At 41.3% G+C, this 18,614-nt stretch overlaps 1 protein-coding gene across 1 annotated transcript; it reads left to right on the forward strand.

The window, feature by feature from the left end:
• On the forward strand, nt 1–18,376 carry pinx1 (PIN2 (TERF1) interacting telomerase inhibitor 1). Its single transcript, XM_079216082.1, has 7 exons — nt 1–17; nt 749–858; nt 958–1,050; nt 1,151–1,232; nt 1,736–1,828; nt 6,209–6,288; nt 17,148–18,376. Exons 1-7 carry the CDS (start codon nt 5–7, stop codon nt 17,838–17,840), a joined length of 1,164 nt encoding a protein of 387 aa, XP_079072208.1. The 5' UTR covers nt 1–4; the 3' UTR covers nt 17,841–18,376.
• Nucleotides 18,377–18,614: the final 238 nt, after the last annotated feature.

Genomic DNA, 18,614 nt, shown 5'->3' on the forward strand with positions numbered 1-18,614 from the left:
GTCCATGCTTGCTGAGCGTATGTACTTTTTTGTTAGACTTTTGAGGGATATTTCCCCTTTCCTTTAAAAATAACAACATGTATGTTTGTGTTTTGTGTTCGCTTAAAACAACTGCTACCCACTGTCGAGAGGCTTTGTTCCGAAAGTATTCCGTATTTCGTACTTGTCCAACTATTCGAGTAGCTAGCATTAGCATTACCACAGCAGTCTGTGTAAACCAACACGTGTTTCTGCATCTGCATCTATTTCTGCAGTAACTTGTAATTTGTTTAGTTTAGCTAACTGGGTTGCCCTTAATGGTTTAATCTTTTTTGTGTGCCTTCTTTCTATTAAACGTGTTGTAAGCGATGGCAGATTGTTCTCTCATAGCATGGTCTTACGTTGGAGTGTAAAGCCTTGCTTATGGCCCTAACGCTAACTTACATGCATATGCCACCGATTATTATCTGTGCCAAAACCTGGTTCATTGCCTAAATAAGATCAGAATACTAAAATGTTTTTTTGAAATATATGAGATGTGTATTTAAATGGCATAAGGCACTGGCTACTTCTGATGTGTATCTGTGTGTTAACAGAAACCAACTATGCAGCGCGTAAAAACGCATTATTTGTCCTCTTGAATCTGCACAGTAACATGTTTTTTTGTGGTCAGCGTCTCCTTTGAGTGCGTGTGGCTCGTCCTTCTAGTTCATGTAATGTTTTGTTGGATGGCTGTTATGTAACGATGATGATGCTGCTCTCTTTCCAGCCCGGAAGAAAAAGAAGTGGTCTCTTGACCCAAGGAACAACAACTGGAGTAAAGATGACTCCAGAATTGGCCAAAAGCTGATGGAGCGAATGGGCTGGTCCAAGGGCAAGGTGAGCTTGATCTTTCTTGTTGGATCAACTGTGGTGATTGCTTAAGACATTTGACAGTGGTTTGATGTGTTGTGTGCTGTCTTTTCTTTTCACGTTAAGGGCCTGGGCCGAAGTGAGCAAGGCACGATTGACAATATCAAAGTCAAAGTTAAAAACGACCAACTTGGTCTTGGAACCAGTCGCAGCTATGAGGTGAGCATATTTAACATTTTCACAAAGGGAGGATTAGTGGCGGGGCTATAAATATATGTTATTGTTAAACAGAAGTCTGTGTTGAAATCTGTTTTCACAGGACAACTGGATCGCTCACCAAGATGATTTCAATGAGCTTCTTGCTCAACTGAACAACTGCCATGGACAAAGCGGCAGCGCTGGTATGTACAAACGATAGTATTAAGATGGAAAATGTGTATCACTGTTAACAAACAGGTTGAGCATGTATTTGTGGTGGTCGGCTTCATGGGATCAACAAATTATACCTTTTACATTAAAGAAAATGTGTTGGTTGATTTGAGTTAGTATTAGTTATTTTTTGCAAAGATAGAACTTTATTTTCATTGTTCTAAGTGATTGCAATAAAACAAAACAAAAATGTCTGATGGAGCAATCTGATTTACTTGAAAGTGACCTCCAAGTGCAGCTATTTCTGTGTGTGTGGTCCATCTATTGGACAGTAGAGGGTGCTGCACTGCAACATTTAGGAGAGAAAACATTTCGATGGTCACTGTCATACAATGCACATCTTCATTATCACTGTTCTGGGAGACAAAGCACATGTTATGAGGTGGTAAAGAAATGCAATGATGCTGAATGCTCATCTTTAAAATTGGAACTACTGGTAACTATATTATTCTTTTATTTGTTTCATTATTTATAGAAGCTCCACCACCAGAGGAACCCAAGCCCTTCAGCTTGGAAGAGAAATCCAAGACCTCAAAAAAGAGGGTCCATTACATGAAGTTTGCTAAAGGTGAGTTTCTTTTGGCATTGGACAGCGCTCAGAGGGATACAAATAGCTCAAGAAGATGCCGTTTGTGCACGCAGTGGTTTCTTTAAAAAAAAAAAAAACTCATCAGCCATTACATTGATTACCTGAAAACTGCTTCTGTAGTATACAAACTTGGCCAGAGTGGATCAACTGTTCATCGCATAGTCAGATTTCTTCCCTGAAAATGTATCTGTATTTTTATTTATTTAATGGTTTCAGGGCAACCGTGTACTGATTTTAAAAAAAGCTTCTTTTTTTTTTTTTAAAGCGACTGCTAAATTGCGTGCTTCTACTTTTTTTTTTCCTTCTCCACTTTCCATACAATCCACCCAGACAGCCAGCCAGACAGCCTCCTTAGACATTCGTTGAGCCATGTGCACTTGGCTCAGACCACAGTTGCTGATCAGAGCACTGTCAGGCTGTGCTGGGTCACTTGGCCCGGTCAGTACTCGGGGAGGTTATTAATAACTCTTCCTTCTACTTTCATTACTCCTTTACAAGTCAGGAAGCCAAAATTGGCTGGTCAAGGCCAGTGCACTGATAGGCACGAGGAGGAATTTGGTGTTCAGGACCACTGGAGACCGAAATGAATAACCACTAACTCATAGTTTACTGCTGAGCTGCCTTGCTAAAGCATGGAGCATAGTTGACTGATTACAAGCACACTTTCTTAATAAGATTGGCAAGATATTCATTAGTCATGGTGTTTTGATGTTAAACTTGCAATACTAAGCTGATATTAATGGAATTAATTGTTATTGTAATTCTACAAGTCCTTTTGCAGAAAAGTAGTGCAAGGTCATCAAATAACATGTGTTCAAGTAATTATTCTATAAGCGTTTTTGTTATTGGGTTCAAATGTACCTCATCAGGTCAGCAATCATGGGAAAACAAAATCTCAACTTTTGCCTCACCTGGAAGAGCCTTTTATATTTTACGTCATTCAATAGCAACTTCCTGTTTCCTGTTTGGGGCATCTGGCATGTCCATTTACTGGCCCCCCAAAAACAACACCTCCCAGAGGCCGTGTGACCCATTAGATGACCCTGCCAGATAAAATATGGCCTCCGTCTCTTCCCCAGACCCTCTCACCCTGTTTTTGTGATCTTAATTTGGCAGTGGCCAGAAAAATACTTTGTCCCCGGTGGATTGGATCCACCATACGCACTTAAGACACGAAGCACAGATATTAATGGTGTGATTCTGCCCTCACTCTCTATACTTACTTTATCGAAGTCATACATCTCATTCTAACGGTTAATTTATGCTCAATGTGAGACTTTTCTGATTAGGTGCAGAGGCACCTTTGCCTTAGATGGTGTCCCATATTCCGAGTCTGCGTCAAGATTTGATTATGAATCACGTCTTTTTTTGAATAAAATGTTATTGTTAAATGTTTATTTGCAATGGAAATTTGGATTTGTGACAAACTGTTTTTTTTATTAAAGTTTTTCATTATGAGAAAATATCATCAAGGAGCGATGAGCATGATGCTATTTGCATTGTGCACTAAAATCCTTTTTTGTAAAACAACATTTTAACCCTGTATTGTGAATCCCCACAAACTGAGCTTATTGAATTGCCCTACTTCTATTTGGACCTCTGTATTCTTGCATCTATATCCACCTCTAGTCCACCCCAACACAGCCTCAATGACCCCATGAAAAGCTCCGAAAACAAACCCTCAAGTGCTTCTGACATTTTGACAGTCACATTTGTCTGTTGTTTATGACAGGACATTTGTGTTGACTGTGAACTTGGGCCCTTTGCATTAGGATACACTTGTACTGCAGCCTGTCGTCAACTAAATAAGTCTGATCCCTCAGGACCTTATATTCTAATTTATTTGTATATAAATGTCGGGGGAAACCAAAGAGCACATAGCACCTGACACTTTGACTGTTTGTTACATTAAGACATTTGAGATCCACTCTCTTAGTATCTTTTATTTTCTCAGACTTTCAGAAAGCAGAACAGGAGGCAGTTTAGGGAAAATGCAGGTGGGAATGTTTTCACTGTAATTTAATCTTGAGCCAGTTTGTTGCTCTGTAGGCATTAGTCACAACGATAGCAACATGACACCACTTTAACTTGTTTCCACTAAAAAGAGGCGGCAGCTGTTGTCATGCAACAGAAAGGACGCAGGCTTTACTTTTTGTCCATAAATGATTCATAACTTGATTGGCAGTGTTCCGCCTGCTATAAGTGGTCTGACGAGCATAAACTGTCAGTACAGTTTGACCGTGAAACTGTCAACTGTCAGAAATGGATGTCTTTATGTTGGGAAGTATTTATAGTCCTCTGTTATATTGGACTGCAACCTGAAGTATTTTATTAATAGTTTTTTTTTTTTTTTAACATTTTCCATTCATCTCCTTCTGTTGCCATTGCCTTATTGTGTCCAACTTGTATTCTGAATCAGCATGGGAAACCAAAAAGTTACCTAACAACCTATAACCAGCCACGCCTGTTAGCATTCCTCCACTGACTGCTCCGATGCTGGTTCCCTCCCTGTGAAGCTGTTGCCAAGTGAAGGCTTGGTGATAGATTTAATGTTCCTCAGCTTGTTACATGAGAAGCTGGAAAATGTCAAGCATGGAATCTGCTGTTTAATAACCCGATTTCATGTCCAGTCATCACAACTATTAGTATGTAAATCTACAACGTAGTACTACATTCATTGCATTGCTTCTTTAACTACTAGCCTTGCCTCGTAATTTATTAATTGATTGGTTAAATTATTATGAACTCTGAAAAAAACATTGTCGTGGCTACAGAAGTACCTTAGAACCTTCCCAACATCTCCCTCTCCGCAGCACCGCAGGCCTCCTCCTTACTCTCTCCTGCTTTTTTATTGATATCCTGTTCAGGCTGGTTCCCTCACTGCCAGCGCTGAGGATTGATGGCCTTTGTTTGTGGGGAAAGGCACCAAAATCTTCGCTGCTTAGGTCCGGGACCTACAGCATAAACCAGTAACCCAGTTTTAATTGCTACCTCCATCTATCATCTGTCACGGCAGCAAGGGTGGTTCATGCAGAATGCAACTACAGCTCTCCATCCGTTGCTATACTATGTGGTTGGCTTTATCACAGTCTTTGGGCTTTAAAAAAAAATCAAAACAAATGTTTGCGTTTCAGCCGTTATGAGCCCGTAAACTAAAAGGTTTTGAGGAAGCATGACGGACCAAATACACTCCAGCATAACACCGAGCTGAGGGCTACAGGTATTACGTTGTGTTAGTTGTGCACCAGAAACATCCCATCTACCTACAGATCAATGTTCAATACTGGTCACATTTATTTTAAATTAATCATATTGTGCTTTTTGGGGAGAATTTGTCAAATTTTGATTTGTCAAGTTTGTGTATTATTCTGCAGAGCCCCAGTGATCTGTTGGTCTGGTTTGGCAAGTTATCTGTACTGACAGTTGGTGTTTCAACCGTGTCCTTGGAAACCAGCATGTATTCACTAACGCGTTCCTTTGCACGACAGAAGCGCACATGCTTCATCCTACGTGATGGCATTCAGCCACCTTTTAAGTGTTTCAGCTCCTTTTTTATCAGAACATTGTTATTTGCACTTTCACCTGAAAGCCTGAGCATTTTGACAGGTACTTCCTCCTCCAAACAGCAGAAAGGTCAGATTGGGCATAATTTTACATTTGACCTGAGTTCACTAGATGACAAACACCACAGGCCCCCCCTCATTTCTTTTAGTTTTCAACAAACTTTTTTGGTTTTACTTCTTAGACCTGCATGTGCAGTGACTTTCAAAGCCAAGAGTAGGGAAGATAGAGGTTCAAAAGCAATAAATAACCAAATGTTATCAGAGCCCCACTGAAGGAAGAGGATGCAGCTGTACGAACAGGACCTGGGCTTGAGACGGGCGACTGTGCTCCAGGAGTCTTTGAGGCCTGCCTTGAAAATGGGAATCCGGAGGCGTGGCGTGGCAGACCTTGTCGTTGGTTTATTTTTCTTTGCCGTTTTATCCCTGGAGCAGAAGCAAACCCCGCAAGCCTCCCCTTTCTTTGCTCAAGATATCACCTCCCCTTACCTTCTACCCCCAACACACACACATATAGACACACAAACATACTCATTCTTTCAACTGCAACCATTATAGGTTGCCCTCTTTAGATGTATTTATTTATTTGTTGGGTGTGTGTGAGAACATTTACAAACCCACTAGTTTATGCCTGTAATCATTTTTTTTGTTTTGTACATTAGCAGTTTCTGTGAAATTGTATCCTGTTTAAATGTTCTATATGCCTTTAAAAAAAGATCCATTGGTTTTCGACAGATTTGACCTGAGGGTTATCGTTGCTGTATGATTTTTAATTATGTTTTTGTTTTTTCTTATATAGGAAAAGATCTGTCATCCCGGAGTGAAACGGACCTCAACTGCATCTTTGGGAAGAGAGGAAAACCTGCCAAACCAGAGCAGGTAAAAGGCATTAACATAAGATTGTCCACAATTAGATATAACATTCTCACTTGCCTTAAAGATTATTTTGGGCAGTAATTTTCCTAATATCCATCAAAAATGTATTTTTTTGTCATGGTTTTATTTGAATAACATGCAAATGAAGGCAAATGCATAAAAATAAAAATAAAATACTCTTTTGGCTGTGAAACAGTAATTTTCTAAACTGAGAGTGCAGGCCTGTGATCTGTCTTGACCCCGTCAATGTCAAGTGTGAACGAGGGGAGGAGCCAGGTGGCTCCAGCTTATTTGCCTCTTGTCTTGATAATTACATGTGAGCATTGGTGCTGATGCCTCACTCATCGCTGCAGTGTCATGTGATCCATGTGCTTCAACGGGCCCCAGCTCCTGAACAGCCTGTGGCCCTAGATTAGCCATGTCACATCGTGCAGCTTTAACACCGCCACCAGGCCATTGATCGCGGCAAGAGCACCTAAATCCAGTTAAGGGTATTGCACTCTTACCCCCTACTCCTCTCTCCGCAATCCCTCTCTTCTCTACTTCTGTCTTGGAGCGCTCACATCAGGTAGCTCTAATGCCATAGGGCATTATTAAAGGCAATTCAAAAATTGGGATGAGGCGAGCGGAAATGTGAAATGATGACGCTTGCAAAAAAGTTCTCTTTTTGCTTTTGGCATTGGTGGTTGGTCACTTCAAACGGCACTGTGCCATGTGGTGTTATGCTGGTGCAGTTGCTCTTTGAAACATAGCTCCCAGGTTCAAGTTGCATTTCATGCTCAGTAAGTTCCTTTGGCTTACTACTGAAAAACAAAACCCTACTTTACTAGTGAATTAACTTGCGTTTAGTCTGTTCCATTTTTATGGTCTTTTTAGTCAGCTGCCTTGGAAAAAAAAACGGAGCTTGAGTTATTAGAAATTAAACGCAAGTATCTGCTAATGGAACTTGTGTACCAAAGGCACAGTTGAATTTATTCATAAATACTGACAAATAAAATCATCATGTTGAATAACTAGGCACAAGTGTTAGCATAAAATTGCAATAGTCCCACCAATAAGATTTTAAAATACTTTTTTCAGATATTAAATGGTTTGAGTGCTAACAGATGGCACTTATTTCTGACTTTGCATGAAAATAAACTAGAATTATTATTATTATTAAAAAGACATAAAAATTGACACAAGCAGACAGAACTTCTATGTATTTATGGTTTAATAAATCTTTTATAAAACTGGTATTTTTTGTGTCACAAGTTCTGCTGACTCCATACAGAGCCAGCAGGACAAAGACAAATGTTGCTTTTGTATGCAGAGATACAGAAAAGCCTCTTGCTGGCGTCCTCTGTTTATCTCAAGCATTTGGCTTGAAGAAATTGGCATCTTAAAATCCATAAATTGCACGAGGAAAAACCTTTTCTATTCCCGCGCAGGTGCCGAGCCATAACATCACAATGGCTGCTGCTCCCTTTGCTGATTAACATTGGAAATGCAAGCAATATACACCACCATTTTCTCCCTAATCGTTTGGTTATGGGTTGTTATTTTTCAGCCAGGAGGGACACCATTGACCATATCGAAAACACTGAACACAATTACAATGGCATCCCATGAGGCCTTGTGTTGCAACGTCTGAGGTTGCTGGGATGAGGTAAAGAGGGTGATGAACCAATCAAGCTCTCGGCATTGTCCAGAATCTCCTGCGAGTGTCCGTGACACTGCCAGTGACCCTCGGTGCACTCTGATCTGTGCTTACAGTAATCCACTGTTACGGTGCAAAATACGCTCTGCATTATACACACATGCAATAAGCTCAGTACCCAAAAGAGTTGTATTCCGAAGTAGTGACTACGTTAACGTCAGGGGCACTGATTTAGTGGTGAAATGGATTGGCAGGGCTTTGCGCCAGTCGCATTATCACATATCTGCATCCTGACAAGGTGAGGCCAGGAGACCTGACCAAATCTGGTTTGGCTTCTCCAGAAATGCTCTCCTTCCCGCTCATGAATCTCCCAGCTCTTCGCCCACCACCCACTACTGTCTCTCCAGCCTCCCTTCCACCAGTCCCACACTGCTGGGGTTTTCCTTCCTCCGCAGTGATGTGCTTCCTGCTGGCCTCTTATCGCTGCTCACAACGCTCCCTGAAATGCAGACAGACGGACGCGCACACACACTCAGCTGTCCCACATGCCCCTGTTCATCAAAGGCAGGATTCGATGTGTTGAAAAGACCAAATGAGCACATAGGACAGATTATCAACCCCCTCATATTAATTGATCCTAAACAGTTGGCCACTAAGTTTCATTGACTATCGAGTGTCATCTAAGCTACTTTGTTTTTAAGTGTTTTGGTGTAAACCTCTCGGCCTAACCGTTCAGCTGTATGTTAGGTCAAAATCCCCCCCTTTTTAATTTAAAAGCTGACTTTCACATTTGTGACATTTCACATTTTATGTATTTTATTTAAGAATGTCACAAATTCTTTAAATAACCATAAATGCACTTGGATGCTTGAGGAAATATACAATTTGAAATTGTAAGTATTCAAGCCGTGTGATATGAAAACATAAAATGTCCATGTTGACTAGGCGTAAACACATTTTTTAAACGTATTCAGAGGTATAAGATTCAGACAATATTGCAAATTCTTAAGCAAGCATGTTGATGCCAACTTTTAATACTACACTAATCAATGATTAAAACATTAAAGTTATTACAGCATTTGGCAAAGCTGCAAATATTAAAAGCATACTAAACACACTGTCCACTTTATTAGGTACACCTATACAAGCTAATGCAATCCAATACAACTGTTCTGCCACAAAGTGCCATTTTATTGAGGCGTGCAGATGATATTCTGCCCCCCTCGTGCATGTAAATAGGAGCACAACATGTTTTAAACATACCACCACAACTAACTATGACAGTAGTGATAAACATGTCATTGAATATACACATTTTAACTCATGATTGACAGAATAAATGAATGACCACCATTTCACCTACAACCTCATTCCACCATACGGTGTAGCCACTTGAAAATGTATGCTTAAGACCATTATTTACACTCCCTAACCAGTGAGGGTTATCAAGTTGTGGTGGAGCACCTGTCCATCTACACGGCTCTCTGTTATCCATCACCCATCCCACGCTTGCGAGCCCCCACCATCTCCTGCCTCCTCTTGTGCCCCTCAACACAATTACTCACAGCATGACAAACGACAGGCTCTCTCTGCCGAGATATCAAAAAGCCCCGGCCACTTCTAAATGAAGGCACTTTGGCAGCCCTGTGCTCCCCGTGCTTATCGGCGGACGCGCAGTGCCCCTGGCCGTCCTGCGTCCCCCTCGCTTTCCTCCACCTTCTCCACCACCGTGCCCTCCTCAGGGGGTTTAGTTAGGGGAGCCACATGGAGGGCCAGCCCGGCTTGATTTATCTCCCTTGCCCCTCTGCCCGACCACTCAGGCAGGCCGAAAGAGCCGACGAGGCTCCAACGGGCCTCCGCTCGAAAGCCCGGCATTAGCTGAAATAAACCATTCTGCCGCCCAGTGAAAAATGTCCTCTGATTGGCTAATTAATCAGTCAAAGGGGAGCGACGCGGCCTGTGACTTGAGGGACCCAAGCGGGCGACCGTAGAGGGCCTGCTGATAAATAGACTCCCCGCCGATTCATATATCAACAAAAGTTAGTCATTTTTTAAAGCCGCCTGCTCGGATGAAAGTGGAAACCAGCCTTTTTTTCTCTTTTCTACCTACATTTGCGTCTACACTTCTTCTTTTCTGGGTGGGGGGGGGGAAAAAGATAAAATTCTGTTTTATCATCCTCGTTATTAAAACAAAACAAAAAATATATATATGCTAATGAAAAGTATGACTGTAAAATGCCATGATTTAGAACTTAATAAATGTTCGTTCATTTAGTCTTCCAGATATTTATTTTTGTGAGGAACCCCCAAATGTAATTTTCAGCTTACGATTCAGCCTCTTAAGAAGCCTCTTAAAAAAATAATATAAATTTCTATAACTAATCACGTTTTACGGTCAATAGATACGGCGATATTGTAAACCTAAAAATTGTTACATCGACCAGTATGTTTTTTTTCTCCTTTTAAAAAATGTCAGGGAAGAAAAATGGTTGAGTATAATTTGGTACAAAGCTTGTTTTGACGTCTGAATCCTCCAGTCAGACATTCGTTATGGCTCACTCTGCTTTTGGGTCAACGTGACCTTTGCGGCCTCTCCCACTCCCACTCATGCTCAAGCACAAAGGGCCGAGGATCCGGCCTCATCGGGTGGCACCTGTTGCAAGTTTTTCCTGCCTACGCGTCGTCCGCATGAAGGATCGCACGTCAGCGGGGGGCTCCCCCGATACCACCATCTTAAGGAATATGGGGCAGGGGCAGCACAGTTTGGGGGCTCGAGCGTTTGGCAGATGCGTCGGCAAGGCGCCAGGGAGCCGGTGGGCGGAGTCGTGTGGCGAAACTTTGCTGACAACGCAGAGGCAAGATGTCTTTTTCATCTTCAACTCGGGTTTCACAGGTTACTGCTTAGGCCTGTGAACAGTGAGGTAATGTCGAATTGTGGTTTTGAAAGCGTCTGAACATTGTTAAAACTGGACTGATTATTGTAGATGAGGCATACAATTTTGTTAACATATCTTTCGTTATCATTTAAGACTAAGACATGAGTTTTATTGCATCTTAACTTTTCGCAAGTAAGAAGATTGACAGGGGTTTTACAGTTTCTTCCATTTCTGTTATTTGTATTCTTCCCATTACAAGCTGTTGTATTAACATATATTCCTCAACACTAACAGTATAATTTTGCGATACATTAACTGGATTATTCTGTATTTACTTTTACTTTATATTCTAAGTTCCGCTGAATTTAATAATTGACACTAGTATTAATAGAAATACACCAAAGCAGAGAGTTTCTTTTTGGCTCAGTTATCCATCAACCTCCTCACACATCTGTTGAAAGCGGTTGCCAGTGTAAACGTGTGTTGTCGTATTGTGGTTGGCGCAGTTTGAATGGGCCAGTGCACTCATGCAGGGTGAATGCTTTATTGTGAAGCTGAAGAGCTCTAATTCATTCTCAGATAACATCTAATTGCTTCAAGCAGAAGCTTTCCCTTTCTTGAGTGTGGTTGTTGACGGGCCCTTCTGCGTCTACCGCCGAAAAAATATCAAGACCCGCCAAGCGACCCCCCCCCCCTCCTTACTCCACCCCCTTCTGCAAAGACACACACATACACACATGTACCACCTACCTCCCTGGCAGTTCTGTGGACTGCTCCCTCCTGGCATGCCAGCTCGCTGACACTTACAGATTAGCACAGGACAAAAAAGAAAAAGAGGGCGCCTGTCTCTTAGTTACGGGCCTAAGCTAGAATACATGGGGCCAGGGTAATTACCGCCTGGTGAAGCTAACCGCCCAAAGATTTCCAGCCCCCTCGGCTGTTTACAGCCACCGACTACCATTTAATCACTGACTCTTTAATCTAATAAATCACAGCTGTGGAAAATAATCACTGTATCTTCCCTCTCCGGGGTTGGGGTGGGGGTACCCTATGCACCTGAGGGGGGCATTGTCGGCAAGCGTTTGCAATGTTGAACAAGCACAGGGCAGTCATGCTGCATGCATAATGTTGTCTTCATTTGTTACTTATGATAAACGTTCTTGCACTGGCCACAAAGTGCAATTTTTCAAACCCTATTTGTTGTCTGTTTTGTCTTCACTACACACGGAAAGTATGCCTTTAGCAAAAGTACGGCTTTGGGGGAAGCTTCCATGTGTGGCGTTTATTGTACTTACGCCACATCATTTTATACTTTTTAACTTTTGTTATTTTGTGAAAATATAGTATAAGTAAAATATTTGCATCACATTGGGGTCAGTGACATTATTTATGAAAATATTGATGTCAACCGAAGGGTTTGCTTATTTACCGAAGAATAAGGCATCCACCGGTTTTTCTGTCCGCCCACATCAGGCCCATGAAGGATGGGCTGCTGGACTCGTGTGCTCATCAGGGAGAGACAGCTGGCTAATCAGGGCCTGATCCATAGACCTTGAGTATCGCCAAATTTATTATTGTGGCAGGACAATGAGGGCACACTCACGCAATTACAGTCCCAACCAATATTGGCTAGAAAATATTGAAGAAAAAACGGCAAGTAATGCAAACGGGCAGTTTCTTTAGAAAATAAATAGGCGACTGCAGCTTTGTCAAATGCTAATTGAGATGTGAGCCAGAAGTGGACTTAATACCTTTACCAAACTTCGTTTCATAAAAACCATTGGAGGTGATTCATTTGGCAAGGCCTGGAATTATGGCTGCATCTTACCATTAAGTCATGACAGATGCTGCTCATGAGTTGGATTTTTAAGTTATTATTTTGTCCAACACTTAAACCATAGTAAGAGGAATAATGTAATTTGAAACGAAGACCATAATTAACCCTTTGAGAAGCTGTAATAGCACATTTTTTTATGTGGAGCCATATGACACCCACTTGTTAGCCTTTAGTAGGGCAAATGAAAATATTAAACATTTCCTCTTCAATCCACTGGCTAGACACAGTTCAGTCTGTTGTTATGACCCATTGTGACTCCTGCTGGTTGTGGAGTTACAAACAAATTAGATTCAGTTGATGAAATCCACCCTGAATGACAGTGTTAAGTAAGCTATAGTTCAGGGACATTTTGCATGGCAATTTCAGTCCAAACCATCCTGCCACAACAGATCCACCACAGCACTCATCTATCTACAGATGATATATAAAACTATAGAAACACTAAAGGGCAACATTTTCTAAATGTAGTCATTCAGCTCTCACAGAAAACTGATGTAGGTGAGACTACTTTTATGTATTCTAGTACTTATTTGTGCCCTCTGAAGCTAAACATTGTAAGGGAAGGATAAAAAACCCTTTTTCTCTGTATTAGCAAAGTTTTAAAAGACTTTGGATTGGGATTATACCGTCAAAGTATGGGTTCTGGAATTATATTCTCTCTTTAGAAAAAGGTAGACATAAAATAGCTTTACTTGCTACGTAAAGGCTTCAGATCAAGTGAGAAGTCGAATAAAATTCTCTGCCGCTCTGAGTCAAAAAAAGTTTCACATGTACTCTAGTGAACCATTTCTACCGTTACTCTGCTGGCTTGATTGACTCTCCTCCTGAATATGTTGGCCTCAGTAATTTCGTTCCTTGGCACATGTCTTGCCATTGGCTTTCCATCAGCTACATTAGCAGGGAGAGATAGGACTGGAGTGTCTTGAAGGAGGCGGCCTGGTGAATGTCTTCCCACCCTCTCCTTTTCTCTGGGACCCTCTACGGGCCCTCCCTGTGTTCCCTGCCCAGCCCCAGCCCCCGCCAGGGGAGAGAGTGGAGCAGGAAGGGCCCGATAGCCAGCCAGACCGCTCCTCTGCCGAAGGAGCCTTATCTCAGAACTGCACACAGTGCACTGAGCGCATCCTTTTCCTGGGGTTCTGGGTCGAGGAGGAGGAGGAGGAGGAGGAGGAGTAGACATGACTGGATATAGGTGTGTTCTCCAACCCCACTGTGTTATAGCTTGGGACTACCTTTTCAATCATTCTTCTGTAGTTCCAGCAATTATCTAAACAGATTTCATAAATAAAAAATGGTTGTGTTCCTTCTTGAACAAATCCCATTAGAGTAGTTAAACAAGTTGTTCAATTTTTTTCTTTTTAAGGATCGGCATGGCAAGAAACACATTTAAACCACTATGGAGTTAATACCTTGGGACATAAAAAATTTCTACTTATCCACTATGCATTTAAGTATATTCTGTTGTGCGTCAGTTCAATGAGTAAAAATAGTTTAACTAACAAAATATAGAAAGGGACTGCAAACCTAAATTAGTACTGCAGCCTTTTTATTCAATATTCTTTAATAAATACATTGACATCTTCAACGTCTTAAAGAAGGAGATTGTTTTAATGTCTGATAGCATTTGGAAAGTCTAGAAAAGCTGCATGATTTAATACATTTCCCTCACTTAAGTTGGCATAAGGCGAAACCGGAAGTTAGCCGGATGGGCCGACAGATGTCTCTGGTGCCCGTATGTAGTCGACCCTCACCCATGATTGGTTGGGATTTCAAAGCCTTCGGTGGATTTGCCCCCAAGCGTTTCAGAGCAGAGAATACTGCTTTTTTTTCATGATTTTGAAAACTAATTTGATATACTTATGATTTTTTTCTTTTCTTTATTCATTCAAATGTGGCTGGGTTGTTAACACATTTTTCAGTGGTGTAACACACAACATTTTTGCTTTACCCGGACATTTGGTGCTAATGCTCTGCTTACATTTTGGTATTATAAATTCATAAAGTGGCTTTTTGTGTTGTACTGTTTTTGTTTTGTCGTGGATTTTTTATCAGGAAAGATGTATTCTGGTCTGAGAGTTTCGCCTGCTAAACTTGCACAGAAATGTTGAATGACAATAACAGCCTAGAGAAAACGACATGTACCTGGAAATAAGGAAAGAAGACCTCAAACATAACTGCAGAGTTGTTTCTTAGTAGCATGTTGCCCTCAGCACCCGTCAACAAAAGTCTCCAGGGCTGCAAGTAATGCTGACTGTATCTGGTTTATATCCCTACTGTTGGTATGTTTGTCCTGCTGGATCAGGGTCTAATGGAGATCCCCAGGCAGGGAGGACATGGGACTAAGTTCTTGCTACTTGGCCTGATGAAAGAGTTTCTCTCAGTCACTCTCCTCTCTCTTTTTTTCCCCTCGCTCATTCACCCGCTCCCTCTCGAGAGTAATTTCACAGGCAGTTCTAAAGTGGCCCCCAGCCATCTTCCCTAATCCCAGTTACATGTTGTTTGGCGCTGTCAGCTCTAAGCCACATCTTGTCTCTCCCAAGCAGAGAGGATGCCATTGTGCAGTAACGGGGAGTATAGATTTTTTTCCCGGGAAGTTGCAAAGTTTTGTGTAATGGCCCCTCACCTGAAGGGCCTTATCCCTCCTTGTTAGAAGTTGGGGTTCTTTCTAGTCGAGGTCTGAGGTAGCGGACAACTTTGAACACCTGCCTTTTCTTTTAGCCTCAATCATATGGTCATGACTTTGAGGTTTCTGAATCCAGTACGTTAAGATGGAATACAGTACACATAATATGCAGTAACTCGAGAGATACTCAAGTGTGTTACACTTTATCAAATCATATTGTTACATGCATAATATATAGCCTTAAAGACATATTAAATAAGGGTATATTTGCAGAGAAATCATTTATTTACATATTAATCAATATATATATTACGCCACAAAAAACGATGGTAATTTCCCTTATGGAAATATATTGAATATGAAGAGCCTTCTAGTGAGTTGAGACAAATAGCTTGTGGGGTTTCACTGAAGTCCCGGGTGGCTGGTTTGGCATGTTTGGTAATCCTTTAAAAAAAAATACATACATACATACATACATACATACATACAGTATACGAGGAAGCCCAGTGTATAAGTATCAACGTCACTCTGCATTTCACTCTATTTAGGTCCCACAAGACCTGTTCGGATCTACATCCACATTGTTTTATCAGCCCATCCATTATCTTGTCCATCTCCATCAGTAGTGTAATCTGAATGTAAACGCGTAAAGGCCCATCCATGAGGTGACTCGACATAACCGTGTTTTCAGTTCATCTCTAATCTGTAGGGTTTGAAAAATGCCGTCCGCTTCCCCATCTCCGAGGCAATACACAAAGCGGCAGCATTGTTTAGTGCGACTCTCAGGAGGAGCTCCTGTATTCTTCTGGACAAATCATTATGCATTGAGTAGCCCATTAGGAAAATGAAGACAAATGGGCCGCAGGGGTGAAGTGACAAATTGTTCCTGCTGTAGAGTTAAAATCTAGACTGTGTTGTACCGCTCGGCTGAAAAGTGTTCCCTGTTTAATAATGTGGCCCAAAGGCTGGACAGACGAGTCCGTGGCCAGACGGACTCAGATTGGAGACAGTTTAACCGAAACAAATGAATGAGTGCTTGCTCTTTCCTCCTTTTAAACAACTACTGTCAGTGTTTTTTGGCAAAGGGTTCACCTTCTGTCTCACTGGAACCAGTAGGAGCCTTTTCTGCTCTGAGCAGCTTCCACTGACACACTCTTAAAGGCGGCACACAAAAAGTCCTCAGAAATCACCAAAGAATTGATCTGCACAATGATGTTGTATAAAAGGTGTTTAAAGTATGGACTGTTGTCAGTGTTAACGTTCTAATTCAATTCACAATTTATATTAAATGAGCCTAATGAATGCCCAAGTATCTGATGTGACTGTCCGATATAAAAAGTAGCTTTTAGTCAAATTTATCAAATCAATTTCAATGTATCCAGTATAATTAACGGAATATATGTGCATATATTTTTTAACCGTGTGAAATGATTGCTTTCAGTGGTATGCATTTTATTTGATGTTGGAGCAGTTCTGTAGTGTTTCAATGTCACCACAAAAAAAAGAAAACTACACTGTCAACACTTGTGGTTTCTTTTTTAAATACGTGCTGTTTTTGGTCAGAGATGGCTGTAATGGACTGTGCAAGGACACACAGATGCATGTGTGTGAAGCTACATTGTGTTGTGAGAAGATGATGATAAATGTCACGTGTGACAATTGGGTCCAATGATGCTTATTTTAAGATGATCCTTTAACACCTATTGTTACCTCGACATCCTATTTTGGGCTCTTTCACAAATCTGCCTGGTTAATCTATGCATGATGATTGACGATCACTTAAGCTCCTTGGACACCCCATTGTGTGCATCTGTGTGTGTATTTCTGTGTAGATTCTCAAAATGTTGCATTCAATCTTAACTGTCTTTCTCATGTGTGTTTTTGGTCTAGGAGAGTAACAGCAGTGATTCTCCGGGTGAGACAAAGGAGACTTTTACTCCTGCTGCCTTTAAACTGGATACAGAGTCCATCACCAACACTGTGAAAAGTACTCTCACTATGCAGGAGTATTTTGCACAGCGACTGGCTCAGTTTAATAAGAAGGGTCGTGGAGAGGCGCAGAGCACAGCACCTTCAATGGAGACTGACGAGACATCCGGTCCATCTGATGAACCCAGTCCCATCCTCATCAACGACGACGACTCGGAAGAGCCCAAAAAGAAGAAGAGCAAAAAGTTAGCGGATGACCTGGAAGTGGTAGAAGAGAACAGTACTGCCGTTCCTATCATCTTAATAGAGGACGATGAGGACAAACTGCAGGAGTGTTCTGGTCAAAAGAAGATAAAGAGGAAAGTAGTAGAAAGCGAAGGAGCTACAAAGGAGAACTGTGGCTCCACCTCTGGTGTGGAGCAGGACTGTGAGGAGCTGCCTCCTTCCAAGAAGAAGAAGCGTCTTAAAAAACGCCATGAGGAAGAGCTCCGAAATGGACACGGGCCAACTGAGGATCAAACTGTAGAACCTGAGGTTGCTCTCAAAAAGAAGAAGAAACACAGAGTGGAGCTGGATGATGTAGCAAAGGAGGAGGAGGAGCTGATAGAAAAGAAATCCAAAAAGGACAAGAAAAAGAAACACAGAATAGGATGAAGTTCATAGAATAAGCCCTCAATGATGCCCATTTTTAGGGGGACTTGGTACTTGTCCTATTATAAACATCATGGGGACCTGTACAAAGTAATTGCCTTTTCTTAACAATTCAAATATCCTTTACAGATACTGTCTTATAACCTATGAAAAGAAAACATGAAGCTGCCCAGTAAAACCACACACTTGTACTGATGGCCTTTTTAGATGTATATTATTGTGTTGGATGATAAAATTGTTCAAAGGTTTCCCCGTTTCCAGCCTTAATGCCAAGCTAAACTATCCAGCCGTAGCTTCAGATTTAACAGACCGACATCAGTTGCATTGATCTGCTCGTCAAAAAACAATGTCTTACCATCGCGTATGCATTAGCATTACTATTCATTTAGCCTTCACTGAAGATTTTAATTTCTTGCCAACAATTAGTTTTCATCAACTAATTCCAGTTCTTCAAACAATGAATATCGTGAATTGAAAGTGACCGTAGGCATTTTTGTCAATTTTGTAAAAAAATCTAATCCCTTTTTGAATAAATCTAAATAGCATAGCGTGTGTGTTTTTTCTTTTTTTTTTTTCCTTCATAGGTGGAGTGAAATGTTGATGAATTTATCAAGAAAGCAGTGGTTAGGAGAAATAGTTTGACTTCAGTCGAGCAGCGAGTATTTGAGCTGATCAGTTGTAAAGGTAATCTGAAAACGGGGATATACACCTCCAAACACAGATGGATGAACCCCCCTTGCCAAATAGGATTTATGAGGTTACGAAATCTTTTCCTTG

The sequence above is a fragment of the Taurulus bubalis genome (genome assembly GCF_910589615.1).
Source record: "Taurulus bubalis genome assembly, chromosome: 3".
NCBI lineage: Eukaryota > Metazoa > Chordata > Actinopteri > Perciformes > Cottidae > Taurulus > Taurulus bubalis.